This window comes from Eucyclogobius newberryi, unplaced genomic scaffold (genome assembly GCF_026437365.1).
Source record: "Eucyclogobius newberryi isolate DKJ021-1_F unplaced genomic scaffold, fEucNew1.0.hap1 SCAF_7, whole genome shotgun sequence".
NCBI classification, from domain to species: Eukaryota; Metazoa; Chordata; class Actinopteri; order Gobiiformes; family Gobiidae; genus Eucyclogobius; species Eucyclogobius newberryi.
This window is the reverse complement of record NW_027316389.1, coordinates 11398527-11415983: the sequence shown is the minus strand read 5'-3', so window position 1 is coordinate 11415983 and position 17457 is coordinate 11398527. Positions and strand designations below refer to the sequence as shown.

At 39.5% G+C, this 17457-nt stretch overlaps 1 protein-coding gene across 1 annotated transcript; it reads left to right on the top strand.

Annotated features, from left to right (window-relative positions):
- The first annotated feature begins 9544 nt into the window (after window positions 1–9544).
- On the top strand, window positions 9545–15254 carry LOC140349218 (GTPase HRas). Its single transcript, XM_072435488.1, has 5 exons — window positions 9545–9706; window positions 11112–11290; window positions 13535–13694; window positions 14179–14303; window positions 14700–15254. Exons 1-4 carry the CDS (start codon window positions 9596–9598, stop codon window positions 14296–14298), a joined length of 570 nt encoding a protein of 189 aa, XP_072291589.1. The 5' UTR covers window positions 9545–9595; the 3' UTR covers window positions 14299–14303; window positions 14700–15254.
- Window positions 15255–17457: the final 2203 nt, after the last annotated feature.

Below are 17457 nucleotides of genomic sequence, written 5' to 3'. Positions count from 1 at the left end.
GGCACAGGGACGCGGAGGATTGCCTGACACGAAGCGGGATCGCGCTGTTTCCCCGCCGCCGCCGTTGTAGCAGCTTGAGAGAGGCAGCAGACTTCAAGATTTCCTCTCTCTCTGTGTGGCAGAAGAAACACGGCGGCTGTGTGGCTAATTACACCCGGGATTGTTGTAAGTGTGATTTGAACATTTCGCGAATTCGACCTGTGAGATTACGCACGTTTATGACGCAAAGACACCGTGCGCCTTTTCCTGTCACATCCCCTAATATCATCCTCCTAATGAGCTATTTATACGGGCACCGACCACCGCCGCTATGTTATGGTGGGTTTTGTCAGATGTTTCCGGAGTTTACCGCGTGTTTTTCACCCTCAAATAGCTACACGAAAGTCAATTAATGTGTTTAAATGTTTAACACAAAAAAACACGCACACAAAACGTCGCTTTTGAGTTGTGTTTTCTTGAAGACGCACACACACACACACACACACACACACACAGACCGTGGGTGACGCCCCGCCACTCTTGGTATAAACTGTATCACTGCGGAAGTTAGATTACGTTTACTTACGCGTTTTGGCAGCCGCGTCTTGCTTTCAGCTTCTTTTACTTGTTGTTTTCTGAAGTTTAATCGTGTGTGTGTTTTTTTTAAAGTGCCTAAATCATTCTTTCAATGTCTCGTCATGTAGAGTGTTTTATTTTGGAGGGCACCCACAGCAGGGTTTCCCCATCCAACTACAGCCACTGCAAAAAAAAAAAAAGACAAAATGCACCAGCTATAATTGAATTTATTTGGTTCATGAACGTGTATCTAGAGCATTATTACCTCCTTCTATTCTTCTGATGGGAGTAAGTTCTGCAGTTGATGCCATTTCGTACAGGATCATCTCTATTTACCTTGGCTTTACCTTGGGAATGATGTGCTTTGTCCGTCCCAAGTCGAAACGTATTGGAATTGACTTCACACTGAATAAAAAGGCTTAGCTCGCGGTTGTGGTGACCAATATAGAGCCCGAATATATGCCTGCTCCGACTTGCTTCTTGAAATACAAAATGTTCTACAAAACTACACATCATTTCCAAAGCTTTGCCTCCTGACTTGCCTCCGATTTGGAATTGTCATATCCGTTTGTAGTCGGGACGTCACGATTGTTCGGTTTATCGATAATCGTGATGATTTCAGAAGCAAAATTAAGTGGTTTTCATTCAATCTATAGTCAAACAAAAATATGAACTTCTTTTTCTTTGGCTGTTTTGGTCGCATTTGCTTTATTTTGTCATTCGGACGGTCACAAAGTGGAGAAATAGTAATGTGTTGGACTGGATTTCACACAGTCTCAGCAAATAACCGCGGCCAATCGTTCTCACAACAATCATAATGCTCAAATTTGACGTGACGATGGCATTTTAGTTTGTGGAGGTTTTTGAGTAAATGGCTGTCTCGATTTCAAAAACAGCTGGACGATGCACAGATTGGAGGAGAGGACTAGGGCGCAGGGTTTGGGGGTGTTGGGTGTCCAATGATTAGCCTGGTGCGCTGCTCTCTGGCTGGCTTTTGTGTGGAGGTCAGCTGGCCTTTTCATCTCTGCTGCTGCTGCTGCCTCTCCCCGCACACAATACACTAAAAGGACGACCCAGAGCAGAAAAGGTCACGCCGACTCTCTCATCCACTGTATTTACCACCTCATGACGCACGCGGAAACACGATCACGCTTATTTTGTCACGCGATAATGTGCGAACAAATCTGGAAATGGTTTAGGACTTATGATCCTCCTCAAGATAACGTTTTGGTATTCGCCCTGCCACACTGGAGTCCATTTGAGATGTTTGTGACGTGTCATAGCTGCTTGGATGCACTTTCTGGAGAGGGGAGGGGGGGGGGATGATGTCAATGGGCAGTGGATGAAAAGGGGGGCTATCGAGGCTCTGTGATGGGTCTTGGAGTCTCGGTATTGGAACAGGAAACCTCCCCAGAGAGGGTCTCCTTACCATCATCGCTCCATTAAAAATCTATTATCTCTGCAGTGGTGCTTGTGGCCGTACCAGTATCGATTCTTTAACCAATTACTCCCTACAATAGAAACCAGAATGTTGAAGAGAAAGGCGTTCTGCTCTAAGGTATGTTTTTTAGAAAGGAGATTTAAGTTGTCCCCACTTGGCCTTGTTTTGGCTATAGGGTCGATATTAACCCAAATCAATATCTCGATTATATTGCGATTATGATATTTAGACATTAATAGGCCATGCCAACAGAAATGTGTTAAAATTTGTCTTTTAAATGTATTTAGTTTAGGTTTAAGTATCAGACAAATGTGAAAAGACTATGTAATTATACCTGCAAAAGATACCTGTGTTATACCTGTGAAGAAATAACACTTGCTACTCCTTTTTTTCTACAAATTTTGCTGCATTTTTTACAATATGCTCAATATACGCTGAAAATGTAGCTTATTTTCCAAGCAAAATTCGATATATTACCCACCTTTACTTTAGACTCTAGTTTTATTTGAGATACAGTTGATTTTATATTGACATAAATTTATTTTTCTGCCACTTCTCTTCCTTTTGATTGCTCTGCCGTGATAAAAATCTACCACTGCTTGCTTACGTTTCGCCTGTTGCTCACTTGCATCGGCACTCGCGCGCCCAAACTTTATGGTAGAAAGTTACTTGGTGTGGCTTTAAGAAGGAGGCTACATGACCCACTTGTCTTGTTAAATTATTGTGAGTGTGAAGTGCTCATCTCCGCCGCTAGTGTTTTCTGTCCCCGCGCTGCTCCTCTCGCTGCTGTGGACCTACACCCTCTGTAAGCTGTCGTGTAACATTACGCTCCGAGTCCAGGCAGGGTGCTAGGGTTTCAAAAGAACTGCTAATTTCCCAGGCGTAAGGTGGCAAGCTATAAATAACTTTAAAAAGAAGCGTTCTGCAGTTATGATCGCAAGGAGGACAATTCGCCAAAAGTTCTTCGGAATGCAGGGCTGGCCAATACGGCAAAAATATGTATAATTTTCCTCTCGCGATTTCTGAAAAAAACAAAGAAATGGCTTTTAATATTAATTTGATGAACTTAAACAAGATCGGTGTCATTGAATAAAAAAATGTAATAATATAAAAATAATATAAATTCTTCCACACTATTGAATGGACGCTGGGTGTCATTTAATTGAGGACAAACAAACGACTATACATATTAATGCAACCAAATACATTTTCAGTCTTGTTAAGAAGCAGAACAGTGTAAAAAATCTCAGAGTGCGTTTACATGTGCACGAATAACATGGTTATGATCGGTTTTGTGCGTGTCCATGTCAACACAGTATCCTGATTTCAGTTTCCCAGTTAGGACAGTATTCTGGTTATGAGAAACCGGCTTATTCTTACTGGGATATTAGTTCGATAGTATCCAGAATACTGTGGCATGTAAAGGCAGTATCCGGGTTTCTTACACTGCTGCTGTATGTGCAAACTCAAGAATTTGACAGAAGCGGCTAATTTCCCAAAATGATGTGATTGGTTTAAATTACTTGTTACTTGTTGGCCTCGTTTTGGAGTTGTTTACTAAAATGTTGAAAATGTATATTTGTTTTGTATTGTGTAATGTGCAAGACATAATGTGTGAGCTATAATCGGGTTTAGTTATTCCCACACAAACAATAGTTATAAATTATGATTATATGATGGCTCTCTCTCTGATGACAAAAATATGATTTGTGATACACTGCTTGGCATTTTATGTGTTCGGAAACAAAATTGCCAAGATTTTACATATTTGGGACTTATAAATAAAAAAAAATGGACAGAGCCAGGTTTAAATTTCTTACGTCTTTTTATTTACACGTTGGATACAAAAAATCTACAGAGGGAAATTGAGTTTTTAACTAAACTAGATCGGACTGAAAATTGAGCTACAAATTCAAATTTTGCCTCATTATTATAGTCAAAACGTTAACACATTAATTACATTTTAACAAATGCATCTGTTTGATTACAAAGATGGTAAAGTTATATAGGAGCTACTTAAAGGCTGATCTTTATGTCTTTGTGAGAGAAAATGGTCTTTGAATGTACAATGTTCCAAATAAATCTATGGATGAAGGGGATTCAATGAAACAATGAAATCTTTAGGTGCAGATTGGACCGTTTTGTTGTCTATTTTTCCTGTAGCGTCTCCCCTTAAAAGAACAGTTTGGGATGAGCTCTGCAGACAGCGAGCCGGTCTGAGAGAATGACAGCTTCTCAATCAATGATTCATTCTCTTCATCTCCATATGTTTCTGTAGATTTTTAATTGTGGCATGTCCCATTTCGAAGTGTTGACGGGGCTGTTTCCCGGTGACAGGCACAACGGATTAGCATCTTAGAGAATTTCAAGCATTTGTCATTTACGGAATTAAAATGCCATGATTCTTTGGAATAAATCTCTTGTCTTAGGTAAAAATAACGTCATTATGTTGTCACAACGAGTCCTTGAGACAAGACTATAAAGTACAGTATGATGCAAAAATGTAGCTTCTCTTATTTCACACCCCTTGAACAGCTTTCAAATGAAATGGCATGATCATGATTTACAGTAATGACGCAGGATCTGCGTCAGAACGCCGTTTGACCAAAGGAAAGTACAACCGTAAGCGCGACTGACGTCATGAACCAGTATAAAAGTGTTTTGAAAACCTTTCACGGCAGTTCCTCAGAATAATGAGAGAGGAAAACAAACTATTTCATTTGTGAATAGCACTAAATGGAACGCATCGTGACCTTGCTTCAGACGTGTACGTAAAAGCCTTAAATATGTCTTTTATACCAACATTTCAGTCTGTATGATTTAAGAAAAGTAATTTAGCTCCAACTGCATTTCCAAATCTACTACTATTTCTACAAGTTTTATTTTTTCGCAGTTGAATTGGGCATATATTGATTTAAAGATTAGTGTTCCTACTGTTTCTAGTGACTATGTGGAAGTTGTCCAGGCTGAGGAGAACGGCGAGTCATCATCATTCAGCATTACTAACGTGACATTACTCGGGCAGGGCTGGGCGCAGTTCAGGGTGAATTGGAGGACGGGGTCATTAGGGTTGGGGTGAAAAACATCTAATCGTGAGCTCATCCTTGTGGAAATCCTCTGTTTTGGTGAGATATTGTGATTCAGTGATTCAGTTTTAACGTAGCGTCGTGCTCAAACTGACACTTTCCCCACCGACTCCTCTCATTGGACAGCCATGATTGTGTTTTGAGTGAGTGACAGGTGGATTTAACCACGTTCAGGAGCAGCACATAGCTTTAGTTGTTTTCCGGAATATAAGTCGCACCTTTTTTCATAGTATAGGCCGGGGTGCGACTTATACTTCTATTTATACTTGTATACTTATACTCCGTAGCGACTTATATGTGATATTATTTGTTATTTTCACACTTGCAACCGCATTTCATACTTAAATATGTTTTTCTCTTCTCTTTTTTTGTTCTTTTTTTGGCTGGTGTGACTTATACTCTGGAAAATACGGTAGTTTGTGAATTGTTGAATTGAATTTAAATTGTGATCTGGCTCCAACAAAGCCGTGTATCTTCCACCGCTGTTACACTGTTCAACTACAGCTGAAAGATTGTCTGTTTTTTTATTCATTTTTTTTATTTGAAACTTCAATCCGAACACCAATCCGTATTAGATTTAATGACAATATTTACAGCATAACATTACTTGGATTCTGTTGTAGAAGGTGGTCTGTTGGTGGTGCAATATATCTTCACTTTCACTTTTGTGTAACTGACCGTGTGTCGGAGAATTTGATACGGTTTAACTTTTACAAGTCGAGAAGCACGAGGTCCTCTGCCTTTCCCACCAAATTCTACAAGGAATTTGACTTATTTCTCTCACGTTGGGTGTGCCCCCAAATTCCTCCACTGTCCTACATTGCGGCTGCCTTGTATCAGAACTTGTACTTGTTCAACCCTCTCTCGGTCATTTCAGTGACTTTTTGAAATAATGTGAATAGCAAATGTCAAAAATGCTTTATTGTTTTTAAGTTATTAGTTTAAGCCAATGTTTTACAACCTAACGTCTGACTATTTTATTTTTAATGTATATTTATTCATGATGTTGTTTTATGCATATATTTTATGTAGAGTGCTGTTGAACTGTAGTTATGAAGAATCAGATTTTTAAGGCTTGTTGAAGTCTGTGAGGTTTGAGGGACCAGGTGTCAGACAAAATTATTCAAAGAAATTACAATAAATGATATTCTGATAAGTAATTAACACTATGACATGGTACAACATGGAACTGTGCTGTTTTGAATTGAATAAATATCCATTTATTTCAAATAATAATAGACTTGGGTCTAGTCAGCCAATACACTGTCTAAAGCATGTTGTTTGGACTTTGACTGCATTAATTTGATTTGAACTAAAAGTGTGTTGTCTTGTTTATGTTGTTGTTTTGTTTATGTGAATTAGATATTGAAAGGTCAGTTATTCACACTTTTCCAAAGTGCTACTGGGACATCCCTGATCACACCATCTGTACAGAGCGTTCAGGTCGCTCCTTTGGCACAGCTGAGCTTTATTTCTTTCTACTGTCCCGTATATTTACTTTGAGTGTGCTGGAAAGTAACATGTTAGGCCTTCTGATGTTAAAGTACTACTGGTACTGATAAAGTATTTACCGGTATCTTTTGATGACTGGTGGGTCTAAATCACTACAGAAAGGGTTTATGACCTACAGCTTTTCCTCAAATAAACATTTTTCAATGGAATTTATGACCATTGTAATTATGACTCTGTTTTTGTTTTTCTGTATTTATAATAGTTACTTAGAATAAATATGTATCATTCAAGTACCAAAAAAATCTACTAAGAATTTTATTTTAATCTTACTTTTTTTTTCAAGGTTAAGTAAACAATGCAGCCACGACTTCCATTATAAATTCTAGTTTGTATACGGTCAGTATACAACATCTAGAAAAATACATTTCACAATGGAAAAAGCTATACCAATCAGATATATAATGCTTTTATATATCCTCTAAATGGTTGAATATGGACTTCATCCTAGTATTTCCCATTAGAATAATCAACGGAATGGCCTAATGCGCTTAATAGTATATTATTATTATTATTCATTATCAGATCAAGTCTGGCTCAGTCTTGACTCCTGAGCGACAAATCTGCCACATAATGTTTGAATCTGACCAGCCTATAAGACTGTGTGGTCTGAAAACGGAGGTGATTTTCAAGAATCCGTCACCAGGAGCATTGCCTGGAGACAAGATATATACAGTGTAACCCGTTACCTCGCCCCTTGTTCAAATTCAGTCCAGATGTCCATCCCGAGCCGAAACGCGTGCTCGTTCAGTCCGCTCAGTGCAGGCAACGCAGACGACAAACCAAACATTGTGTCGGATCATGTGTGCTCCTGCGATGCTGGTGAAATGCAGTTAGACTCAGTGACAGATGGTGCAGGTTAGTGTTTTTGTGTTTTTGAGCACACGTCAGGATCAGTGTGTAAAAGGAGGTACTATGGATGAATGAACTGGTCATGAACTGTCCCTCCACTAGAAACTGTTTGTAAGCTGTCTAGGGTGGAGTAGGTTACCGATAGTTACAAGGTACAGTATGTGCTCAGTCACTCGCTGTTCAGAGCCATGTTTGCTTTGTCTTTCTAGTTCAAGATCATTTTAGACATTTGTTTAATTGTGTCACTTTGGGGCTGTGTAAAATGGCAAAAATAGGACGGTTGCAAGGAGGTGAAAAGTTTAATTTACAATTTTAAAACGCAGTAAGAAATCAAATAAAAGTAATCAATTTTGTGTTTTGTTTTTGTTTACAAGATGCATTTCATATAAGTGACTTTTTGTGTGCGATATGAATATTACAGCCTTTTATTGAATTAAATATCATCTAAAATAATGTAATCTATCCATTTTGTCACCATTTTCCACTTCTTATTTTCCTTTGTTTCTTTTTGAACAGAACTAATGACTATAATCAGTTTTGTTGTTTTTCACTGTATTGCATTAAAGGTAAATAGTAACATAATAGACGAATAATCATGGCTTTTAAAGTAGCGTAAACTACTTGATTTTACCTCTTTTTTTGTATTGGTTCATTTATTCCACTTTTGTGATTCTAGCCCAGCTTAAAAATTAAACTAACTTGTTCTCCTCGTCAGTTGCCTCAGGATGGTACGGGATTCCCAGTGATTTTCCAATGAGCTCAGGCCTCAGAAGTGACCACACATGACATCAGCCGGCTCTGTGTTGTGTTGTGTTGTGTTGTCTGTGTGCGAGCTAAAGTTGTTCCTAAAACACACAATGAGGTCGACAGTGCCTCGTACAAACGTGAGCAGATTTGTTTGGCACGAAAACGGTGACATCTTGTCGTTTTCGTTCATCACATTCAAACACAAGGTCATATTTAGGTTGATGAGTTTAACATGAATTTGCTACAACTTGAGTCACGAGTTGCCACCGTATTTGGCTGGAACGTCCATATGGTTTCTCCGTTTACTGATTGAGTCACTGTCACTATGTCAAGAATTTCACTGGCCCCCGGTGTTGTAGTGTGAGGGCGCTGTGTGGCCGTACGCCGCTGCTTTCTGTGGTGGACTCAAACGAACGAGCACGTTTGAAATGTCTGTTTTCTGTGGCGTTCTTGCGTTTGGAGTGGGCAGAGTAACAGAATTTAACAATGGAAATCATTTTAAAAACTAACAAAAACAAATCTAAAACCTTTGTAGGGCCGTAGGGTTTTAGTTGTTTTAGCTTTAGTACATTTTCACTTAATATTTTATTGGGAATATCAAGTATTTATATGAATAACGGCAGAAATGAGAACGCATTGGAGTTTTATTTAGCCTTTTTAAATATTCTGAGTTATTTCTCTGCAGTTGTCTGTTTGGGTCAGATCTTGGACATACAGCCACACAAGACGATATAAATTTGCATTATTAGAAAAATACAGATCATTTTTCATCAACTCTATGAATTGTTCTAACATTTTGTGCATTTATAATGACATATTTATTTAATCTATTTCCTTTCCACATTTAAAAGACCTGAATTCAACCATGGTCATTTGGTGCAAAAGAGAATACTCTTCATTATGAATAACAAACTCGAATGGTAACATTAGCGTGACATGTGCGCTTATAGGTTAACATCCTTGCATGAACCCGAATGATGATTACCCTTCTGACAATGCCGCACCCTTCCTCTCTCTCTCTCGCTCTCTCTCTGAACTTTCCTTTTCTCTCCTCTTTCTCTCCCTCTCTTTCCCTCTCTCTCTCGCCCATCATCATCCACTCACAGCTCAGGATGGGAACATGGAGTACCTTCAGCACATTTTTCACATTCCCCTCTGAGGGTCTCCACCTGGCCCCCCCCCTCCATAGACGCCACACTAACAAACGCAACAAATATGCCCCCCCCCAATAACAGCGATATATGGCCTTTTAGCGCCTCTTCACTGCCATTGAATAGACTTTTTGTTGTCTGTGGTTTTAGTCGTGATATGAAAGAATTTGTCATTGTCACTGGGCTAACTTGAACCTCTTTCCCTTCTTTTCTCCTCTCCAGTGGTGGTTTTGCGGTGAGCGGCAGTGGCAGAGATGACCGAGTATAAGCTGGTGGTAGTGGGAGCAGGAGGCGTGGGCAAGAGTGCACTCACCATCCAACTCATCCAGAATCACTTTGTGGACGAATATGATCCAACTATTGAGGTATGACACCAATTCAGCAGCTGGGTAAATATTTGCCTTTTTGCGTGATAAATGTGTTAATTTGATTAATTGAACGCTGGTGTTATGAGTCTGCAAATGATTCTAAAATGGTCATTCTATATTTTCCTGGTCCGTCTACTAGAACTAGCTCTTTCTCACCACGCCTGCCTCTGGCCAGACAATGTCCTTTTTGTGTATTTGCATTCCTGGCCCCTGTGCTCTAACAAACAAAGGGAGAGCACTCCATGTTTTTTGTAGCTGCACGCTAGAAGACTGAGCGTTGGGTCTGATACCGGCCCTCCTCTGATCTCATGCTCCGCCCTACAGGATCAATGACAGCAATCACCTCAAATAATGAAACCTTTCTAGTCTACTATAGGGCTACACAATTACGGGGTTAGAAAATCCTAAGCACTATATTGTAGGTCATGATTAAGGCGTCGACGAGCTCCTTTATCTCTCTATCATGGAATCAGACAAACACCGATGCTATTCCGTAACAAAACGACACAGAAATATCAGACATTTGTATGGCAAGCTTGGGAGAAAACGCGGGGACTGATCACGCAAGCTGTGGTAAGCAGCCTGCGTGATCCTCCTGCGTCTCACCCCGTTTTTTCCCATGCTGGTTGGTTTTATTAGATATTCTGGAATAGGCGGGTCACATTTCTCATTGGTCAGCTTCACATCAAGGCACTTGTTTTACAGCTGGTATTTTTCCTAGAGATCAAGCCTTGGGTAAACGTTACCCAAACTCCTCTGGGCTGTCACCCCCCTAGGGTAAACATCCTTTGGCCCATCTTTACGACCCCTTCACAAATGCAGTTTGTCACACACCCGTTCTTCTCTTAGACTAATGATGCAGATAAAATATCACTATTATGCAGATAAAATGCATCACAGAAATATAATCATATATTCACATTTTATCACACTCTCCCAGGATAATTTAATAGTTTTTGGGGTTTTCTCTCAATTTATATTCCTTTTATATGTCTTAAACTGAAGATTGTGTATTTCATTTTTCTGTTGACCACTCAAATATCTGTGAAACATCTAGTGGTAACGCATTCAATCTCTGTCCAGATATGCACGTAAAAGCTGAATTGACTTAAATGAATTGGCATACAAGGGAACAAGCGGTAGAAAAATGGATGGATGGAATTGGCATACAGTATAATGTAGAATTGTAGTTAAATGAATTTCTTTAAATACCAAGTAAACAAGTGAAAGTGAAATGTATATCAAAAGTAACCACGGTTCTATGAAGCTCGGATGACAGCCATAGAAGATGCTTTAATAACTGAATCATCATCATGCCAAAGAATGATCATTCAGTGCTCTGGCGGTCAGTAGGGACGATTATAGAAATGATTGTTCATAACTTTTGTCTGTTTTCCCACAGGACTCGTACCGGAAGCAGGTGGTGATTGACGGGGAGACGTGCCTGCTGGACATTCTGGACACAGCGGGTCAGGAGGAGTATAGCGCCATGAGAGACCAGTACATGAGGACGGGGGAGGGCTTTCTGTGCGTCTTTGCCATCAATAACACAAAGTCATTCGAGGACATCCATCAGTACAGGTGCGGGCAAGAGATCGACCCCAAGCTTAACGATAATGATGACGGGAATATGCAGGCGCTTCATGAAGGAGTGTTGATTTTTCTCAAGTCCCAAAGTGCTATAAAGTTCATGTTTTAGGATTTTACTTCAGTGGGAAATGGAAAATGTTAGAGCCAGGGTTCAAATCTCACCCCAAAATGTTGTTGTTGCACCAATGGGCAAGACACTTCATCTACTTTGTCAATTCATGTCACAGTATGTGGCTAACTGTGACAGGAAGGAATAAATTAAATGATTGTAGGAAGAAAATCAAAGCATACAAGTCACAAAATAAATTACACGTCCAACAAAGTTGGTTAATAAAAACCTAATCAAGCCACAGTTTTCTAATGTATAAATCTATCATTTCCTTTTGATTAATAATGTAACTTTTTTGATTATCTGTTTACACAAAAGGTCTTAAGAATCAGAATCAGAAATGGTTTATTGCCATTGTCAATGAACAGAATTCACGAACATAGGAACTTTCTTTGGTGATTTACGAGAATGTACTGCCCTAAAGTGAAAAGTAAAAACGCTTAAACGTGTCTAGTGCTGGATATAGTGAATTCAAAAGCTTTTAGCAGAGTTTGCCGTTTTGCACTTGCACTGCTGTCAGGGACTCCCGTGGTCTCTGAAGGGAGAGCTGTTTTGTGCACATTTACCTCATGCAAGTGCCAGCTCCCTGCAGCAGTCTGGTGATGTCATGCTGTAGCGTTTACCGTGACTAAAGAAAGCTCAGCCCCCAACTGGAGGCTTCAGAGTTGCTGCCAAGGGAATCGATCCTGACTCAATTAGAAGATTTGGGCAGAGAGGTAGAGCACGCCCAAACACAGACTAGAAGAAATGGGGAAGGAGGTAAACCAAGGCAGAGTTTAGGGTACATTTGACTGCTACGGCAAGTTGCAACAATCCCACTTCGTAAAGAGGCTGCATATTACCTTTGTGGCCTACTATTACACAGCTTTGCATGGACGTTGTTGGTTTTTTTTAGCACTCTTTTGTTTGGCCCACTGTCAGGCTTTTTATGGAACAGCTTGAGCACTGCTGGCAGGGCAGCAAAGGAACACTTGTGAAAGATTTTGAGGTTGAATGGAAGAAGGGGAAGCCTGCTTAGTGAGAACATTGTAGTTATTCAAAAATCGTTAAGGAGCTCCGAGCGGTTAGTGTTTATAAAGCCGCACTGCACATAGTTTTCTTCCAAAAGCAATCATTAATCATTAGGAACATGGATTGATTCATACTGATGATGATGATGATTTTTGCTAACGATGTCAATAAATTGCTATGAAAGATGAGCATATAGCATTAAAAACCTCCTTAATTAAAATGTACATATACATTTCTTGCTTTTTTATTTATATTATTTGGCTATGGAGTTAACATTTATATCCTTTTTTAAATTGGTGTTTATGGCATGGATTTTACATAGATTGATAGATCCTGATTGAATATGTCACTAAGTGTTTGCCAAATACGTTTTACATTTCCTTTAAAACAAATCCAATGTTCTCACTGCCATCGTAGGCTGTAAATACCTGTATTGCTACCCCAGCCGGGAGTAGCCACAGTGTGCCTTGACATCACTTTAGCACAAATGCGGTCATAAACGCGTCTCCGAGTGGCACTGGCTGCAGATGGGCCCGGCTCCCTCTGTGTAGTGGCCAGTGCATCATGCTGCCGTGCTGTGGCTAAAGTAGCTGATGGATTGATTTGACCCTCTCCCCTCCGCTCTGCTGTAGTGATGAGGTAATGCTGCTAGCTGCCTGTTGTGCTGCACTCCCTCCCTCTGCCCGTCTCTCCGCTCCACTCAGTCAGCAGTGCGCCATCAGGGCCGCCTCCTCGGGGTCCCAGTAGAGCGTGGTTCTCCTGCGGTGCCTACTGTCAGTGCTGCTTTTGGATCCAATAGGTTTCTAAAGAAAACAATATGGATGTTCCACAGGGGGCTAACGGCAATATTTGTAGAACCAACACCTGACAACGGTTTGAAGTAGTGGTTTACCTTTCCGCTTTTGACCCATCCTTCCATGCTGCTACTTGTCGGAGCACACTTTGAGCCAGAATTCAGCTTTTTGTTCCTTTTTTTGTGTGGAAAGCGCGCATACAAGTTTGCCATGTTTGTTGCAGTGGTTTTTATTCATTTATTACTTTTGTCCATCAATATCACAGTAATGATAGTCATGCCATGTCAGCAATGTCAAACCATTCCTTTGTTTCATTTTCAGAGAGCAGATAAAACGAGTAAAGGACTCCGATGACGTCCCCATGGTGCTCGTAGGCAACAAGTGTGATCTCCCAGTGCGTACTGTGGAAACCAGGCAAGCCCAGGAACTAGCCCGCTCCTACGGCATCCCATACATCGAGACTTCGGCAAAGACACGGCAGGTAAACAAACGGCCACACATGCTCTTACATTTTTCACAACTCAACAGTGACGAGAAAAATACCTTCAAAATGTATTTAGTTATAGAATATTGACTACCTGCATTAAAATGTAATATATTAAAGAGTCACAATGCTTTATAACAACTTGCAATGTTTGTTGATGCTGGGAACATTTCATTGTACAGCAGAGTAGTGAGTCAGCCAGGTTGGCGTGGCGGAGGAACCATAAAAACAGCCTCTTAAGAACATGTTTCTTAGCTCCCACTGTCTCTGAATCACTCTGCACATTATGATGTTACAGGAAGGGGTAGCATTTAGCAATCAGAAGAGTAGATGGACATTAAATGATTTTTGATTACCGGTAATACTCTGAATTGAGTATTACCATGGCAATGTTTCCTCCTATCAAAACCTTTTCAGAATAATAGATATTATTCAGAATGCTTGATTTGACCTTGGCTAATTGGTTTATTGCTTTATGCAGGGAGTGGAGGACGCCTTCTATACACTGGTCCGGGAGATCAGACAGCACAAGCTGCGGAAGCTGAACCCGCCCGACGAAAGTGGCCAGGACTGTATGAGCTGCCGCTGTGTAGTGTCTTGATGCAGGTGGGAAGCCTTTAACAGGAAATGCAGTATATATACTATAAATAGTATTAGGACCTGGTTTCAAGTATCTCTCTGTATTGGGTTCCTTGTAATAAAACTAAGCGCTTTTTGTTCTTAAATTGGAGACAGTAACTTGTCGATTCAATTAAAGCTAACAAGATTTCTGTCTTAGTCCAAATTTCTAACCTGGTTAATATTTAACAGAATTCTCATCATTTTAAATGGCAAAGAATGGCTTGTCCATTGTAGTTTGGCCATGACTATACGAATGGTTAACATACTTTATATGGTTAGAAAACATGTGGATCACCCTATACAACTCCTACAACACTATAAGAGGTAATAAAACCTTTTATCACTTACTTACTAAACTAGCTTTTCTCTTTTTTTCCACAGCCTATGGTGCACATTTAGAAGACTTGCAATGGTTTATATTGGCAGCATGGACTTGAAGATGAACGCTATAACACAATGGTAACTTTTCAAAATGGAGGACAATGATTGGATGAAGGGCTGTCAGACCTGGGAGAACTTGGACAGTTGCCTGAATGGTTAGCTTAACTGGCCTGCTGCGGACCTCTATTTTTGGACCGCCCACGACCTCACGAGCAACACCACTAATGACTCTTGTCAACTCCAATGTATTCTCACTAGTGAGTGCCACAAGTTTCCTGCTAACTTGTTGTTTTCAGTCTCAACACTGGTCTTTAAGGAGGTATCTCTTACTCCTCTTCCCTCCTCTTCCTGGTTGCCTACTAGAACGAAAAAGGATTTGACTGGAATAAACTTTAAGTTGCTCCATTGCCTCCTATGTTGGCACACTACCTGTCTTTGTTTTCTCCCCCTGTGTAGTGCCTCCTTCATTCTCGACACAAGGAATGGAAACTTCAATAACAATGACTATGTTGGTTGTTGTTTTAAGTTAGCCTTGTGGTAAAAAAAAAAGAAAAAGAGATTTGAAATGGACCAGTTTATTAACAGAATGTCCCAGAGCACTGTGTGAGTAAAAGTTGTTTTTTTTTTTAGATTGTACCTCGTCTGACCCTTTAATAATCAGTCAGTCATAGTAAGAATTCCTTTTGAGGTGAGTTATGTTGATTGGAGATCCTCTTTGTTCTCAATCACAAAGCTGCCTTCTTCTTTTTGTGGAATTGTAATGGCAAGTGTATGTACTTAGAATCCGGTGCAATAGATCGAGTTCCCTTGTTTCCAGATCTTAATCTAATCCAATCTAATATTTTTTTGCTACTTGGGTACAGTGTATGAGGCATCCCGAAACAAGCCTTTTGGTTTGTAAAGTGAGGCTTATTTTGTCCTCTCCTTGGCCTTTTCCCTTGCAAGATCACCAAAACAAATGATCTGCCTGTGCGTTTATTTGCATATTTAATTGGCCTTGGTTTTTCTGTTTCTCCAGCCTTGAGACTGTATATTATCTTGCATAGTGTGCTCAGGAATCAGGGTCCAGAAATGTAGCCTTTATACAATCCTGGGTGTATTGGTAAAATGTATACCCCTTTAGTCTACTCTTTCTGTCGCAACATGATCTACTGTGCGCAGGTCAAAAGGTAAAGGATGTTCTGAGGCCTTTGTTTCTTACTATGGCCTAACTAGTGCTCTCTACTTAATGCCCGATTGAAGACTGTTTACTTTGCCTTATTAGTTGGCTCGTTTGTACCTCATGTAAGCAGCAGATTCTGTGGATTTTGCTGTCTTGTTTGGTTTATGTTTGTGTGTAACTAAAAATTGCAGAATTATGATGAGATGTGCTCTATGTAGAATTTTACAAGAAAACCTCACATAACACTAAAGTGAATTTTAATAATGCTAAGATGTTATTGTTTAATGATGATTATTATTATGATTAAAAATATATATTTGACCCAATGATGGGTTTTGGAATATCTACACTTTTTATGGAAACTGGTACAAACTAGTTGGTCATCATGGCTGAATTTTTTTTTTTCAAATCAAATCTTATTTTGTGCAAACTAGAGATATGGATTCCCCGTATAACAAACTTTCAACATTTCATGGCATTAATAATGAGTGTAGTTATTATTGTAAGCGCTTGAGTTTTGTTTATTTTCTAACTGGCAAAGATGAGAACTGTGAATGTCTGTAAATAGTGTTAAAAATTGCTCCAAAATATTAACAAGGTTGCATTTCTTTTTCCTTTTTTTTTTTCACTTAGATACTTACTTTTAGATATGACATCCTCCAAATAAAAATTTTACCCATTGTACGTAATGATTTTTTGTTGAGAAGAAGAAAGGATTGATTAATGTCCTGGAAGTTCACATCCATTTCCAATCTACCACAAAGCTATGCAGAATTATACTCTTAGAGGTGCAGTGTCATGTTGTCAGAATCGGCCAACAAACATCAAGTATATGTTAAAAATAAATAAAACAACTGGCACGCATGACACACTTTTGGATTTTGCACAAAGATGCTCTGGGTCCGAGGGATATTTGTCCCTTGTTTATTGTGGATGAAGGTGTGGAAGGACTATGTGAAAATGTCAACTGTTTTAGCTATTTAAGATGTATATACTCTTTACAGATGTGGCAGTAATAAAGATGTAAAGATGAAAATTTATTTTGTCCTTTTTTTAAAGACCTAAAGTCCGTTTTCTTCTTTCTTTTTTAAAATTTTAACAACGCTTAATATTTGCCAGAAGTTGAGAAGTGCACATTGTTACACGTTTATGTTATAGATGTTCTCAATGATTTGCTGCCATCTAGAGGCGGTTCTCATGTGTTGCGACATAAAGGGGTTTATTGTCTTGTTTGGTACAATAAGACAAGGGAGTGGCACCAATGAGTGATCATGGTACTATTGCAAATGTTGGTTTAGTCATCCCGGGACCGTTTATATTTTAACCAGAAAACCATTACCAATAATACAATAGTCATAATAGTTTGAAGAGGTCATTACCCAAAAAGAGAGTACATAGCCTACATAATACACATGACTGCACAAAACATTGGATGCCAAATAACTATTTAAACACTACATCAATATGCCAAATATGTTTAGTTCCTTTCTCAATGGTGAGCAGGTGAATCTATTTGAGAGTACATAAGTACCAGTACTATTGGTCAGCGAAGAAGTGGAGAAAGTACTTAAAAGCATTATTTTAGCTATCAAAAAT

Bases quoted from the DNA above. Each gene is read 5' to 3' on its own strand.
- LOC140349218 (XM_072435488.1), top strand. From the start codon at position 9,596: ATGACCGAGTATAAGCTGGTGGTAGTGGGAGCAGGAGGCGTGGGCAAG. The intron at 9,707-11,111 runs GTATGACACCAA...GTTTTCCCACAG, and splicing joins AATATGATCCAACTATTGAG to GACTCGTACCGGAAGCAGGT. The intron at 13,695-14,178 runs GTAAACAAACGG...TGCTTTATGCAG, and splicing joins CTTCGGCAAAGACACGGCAG to GGAGTGGAGGACGCCTTCTA.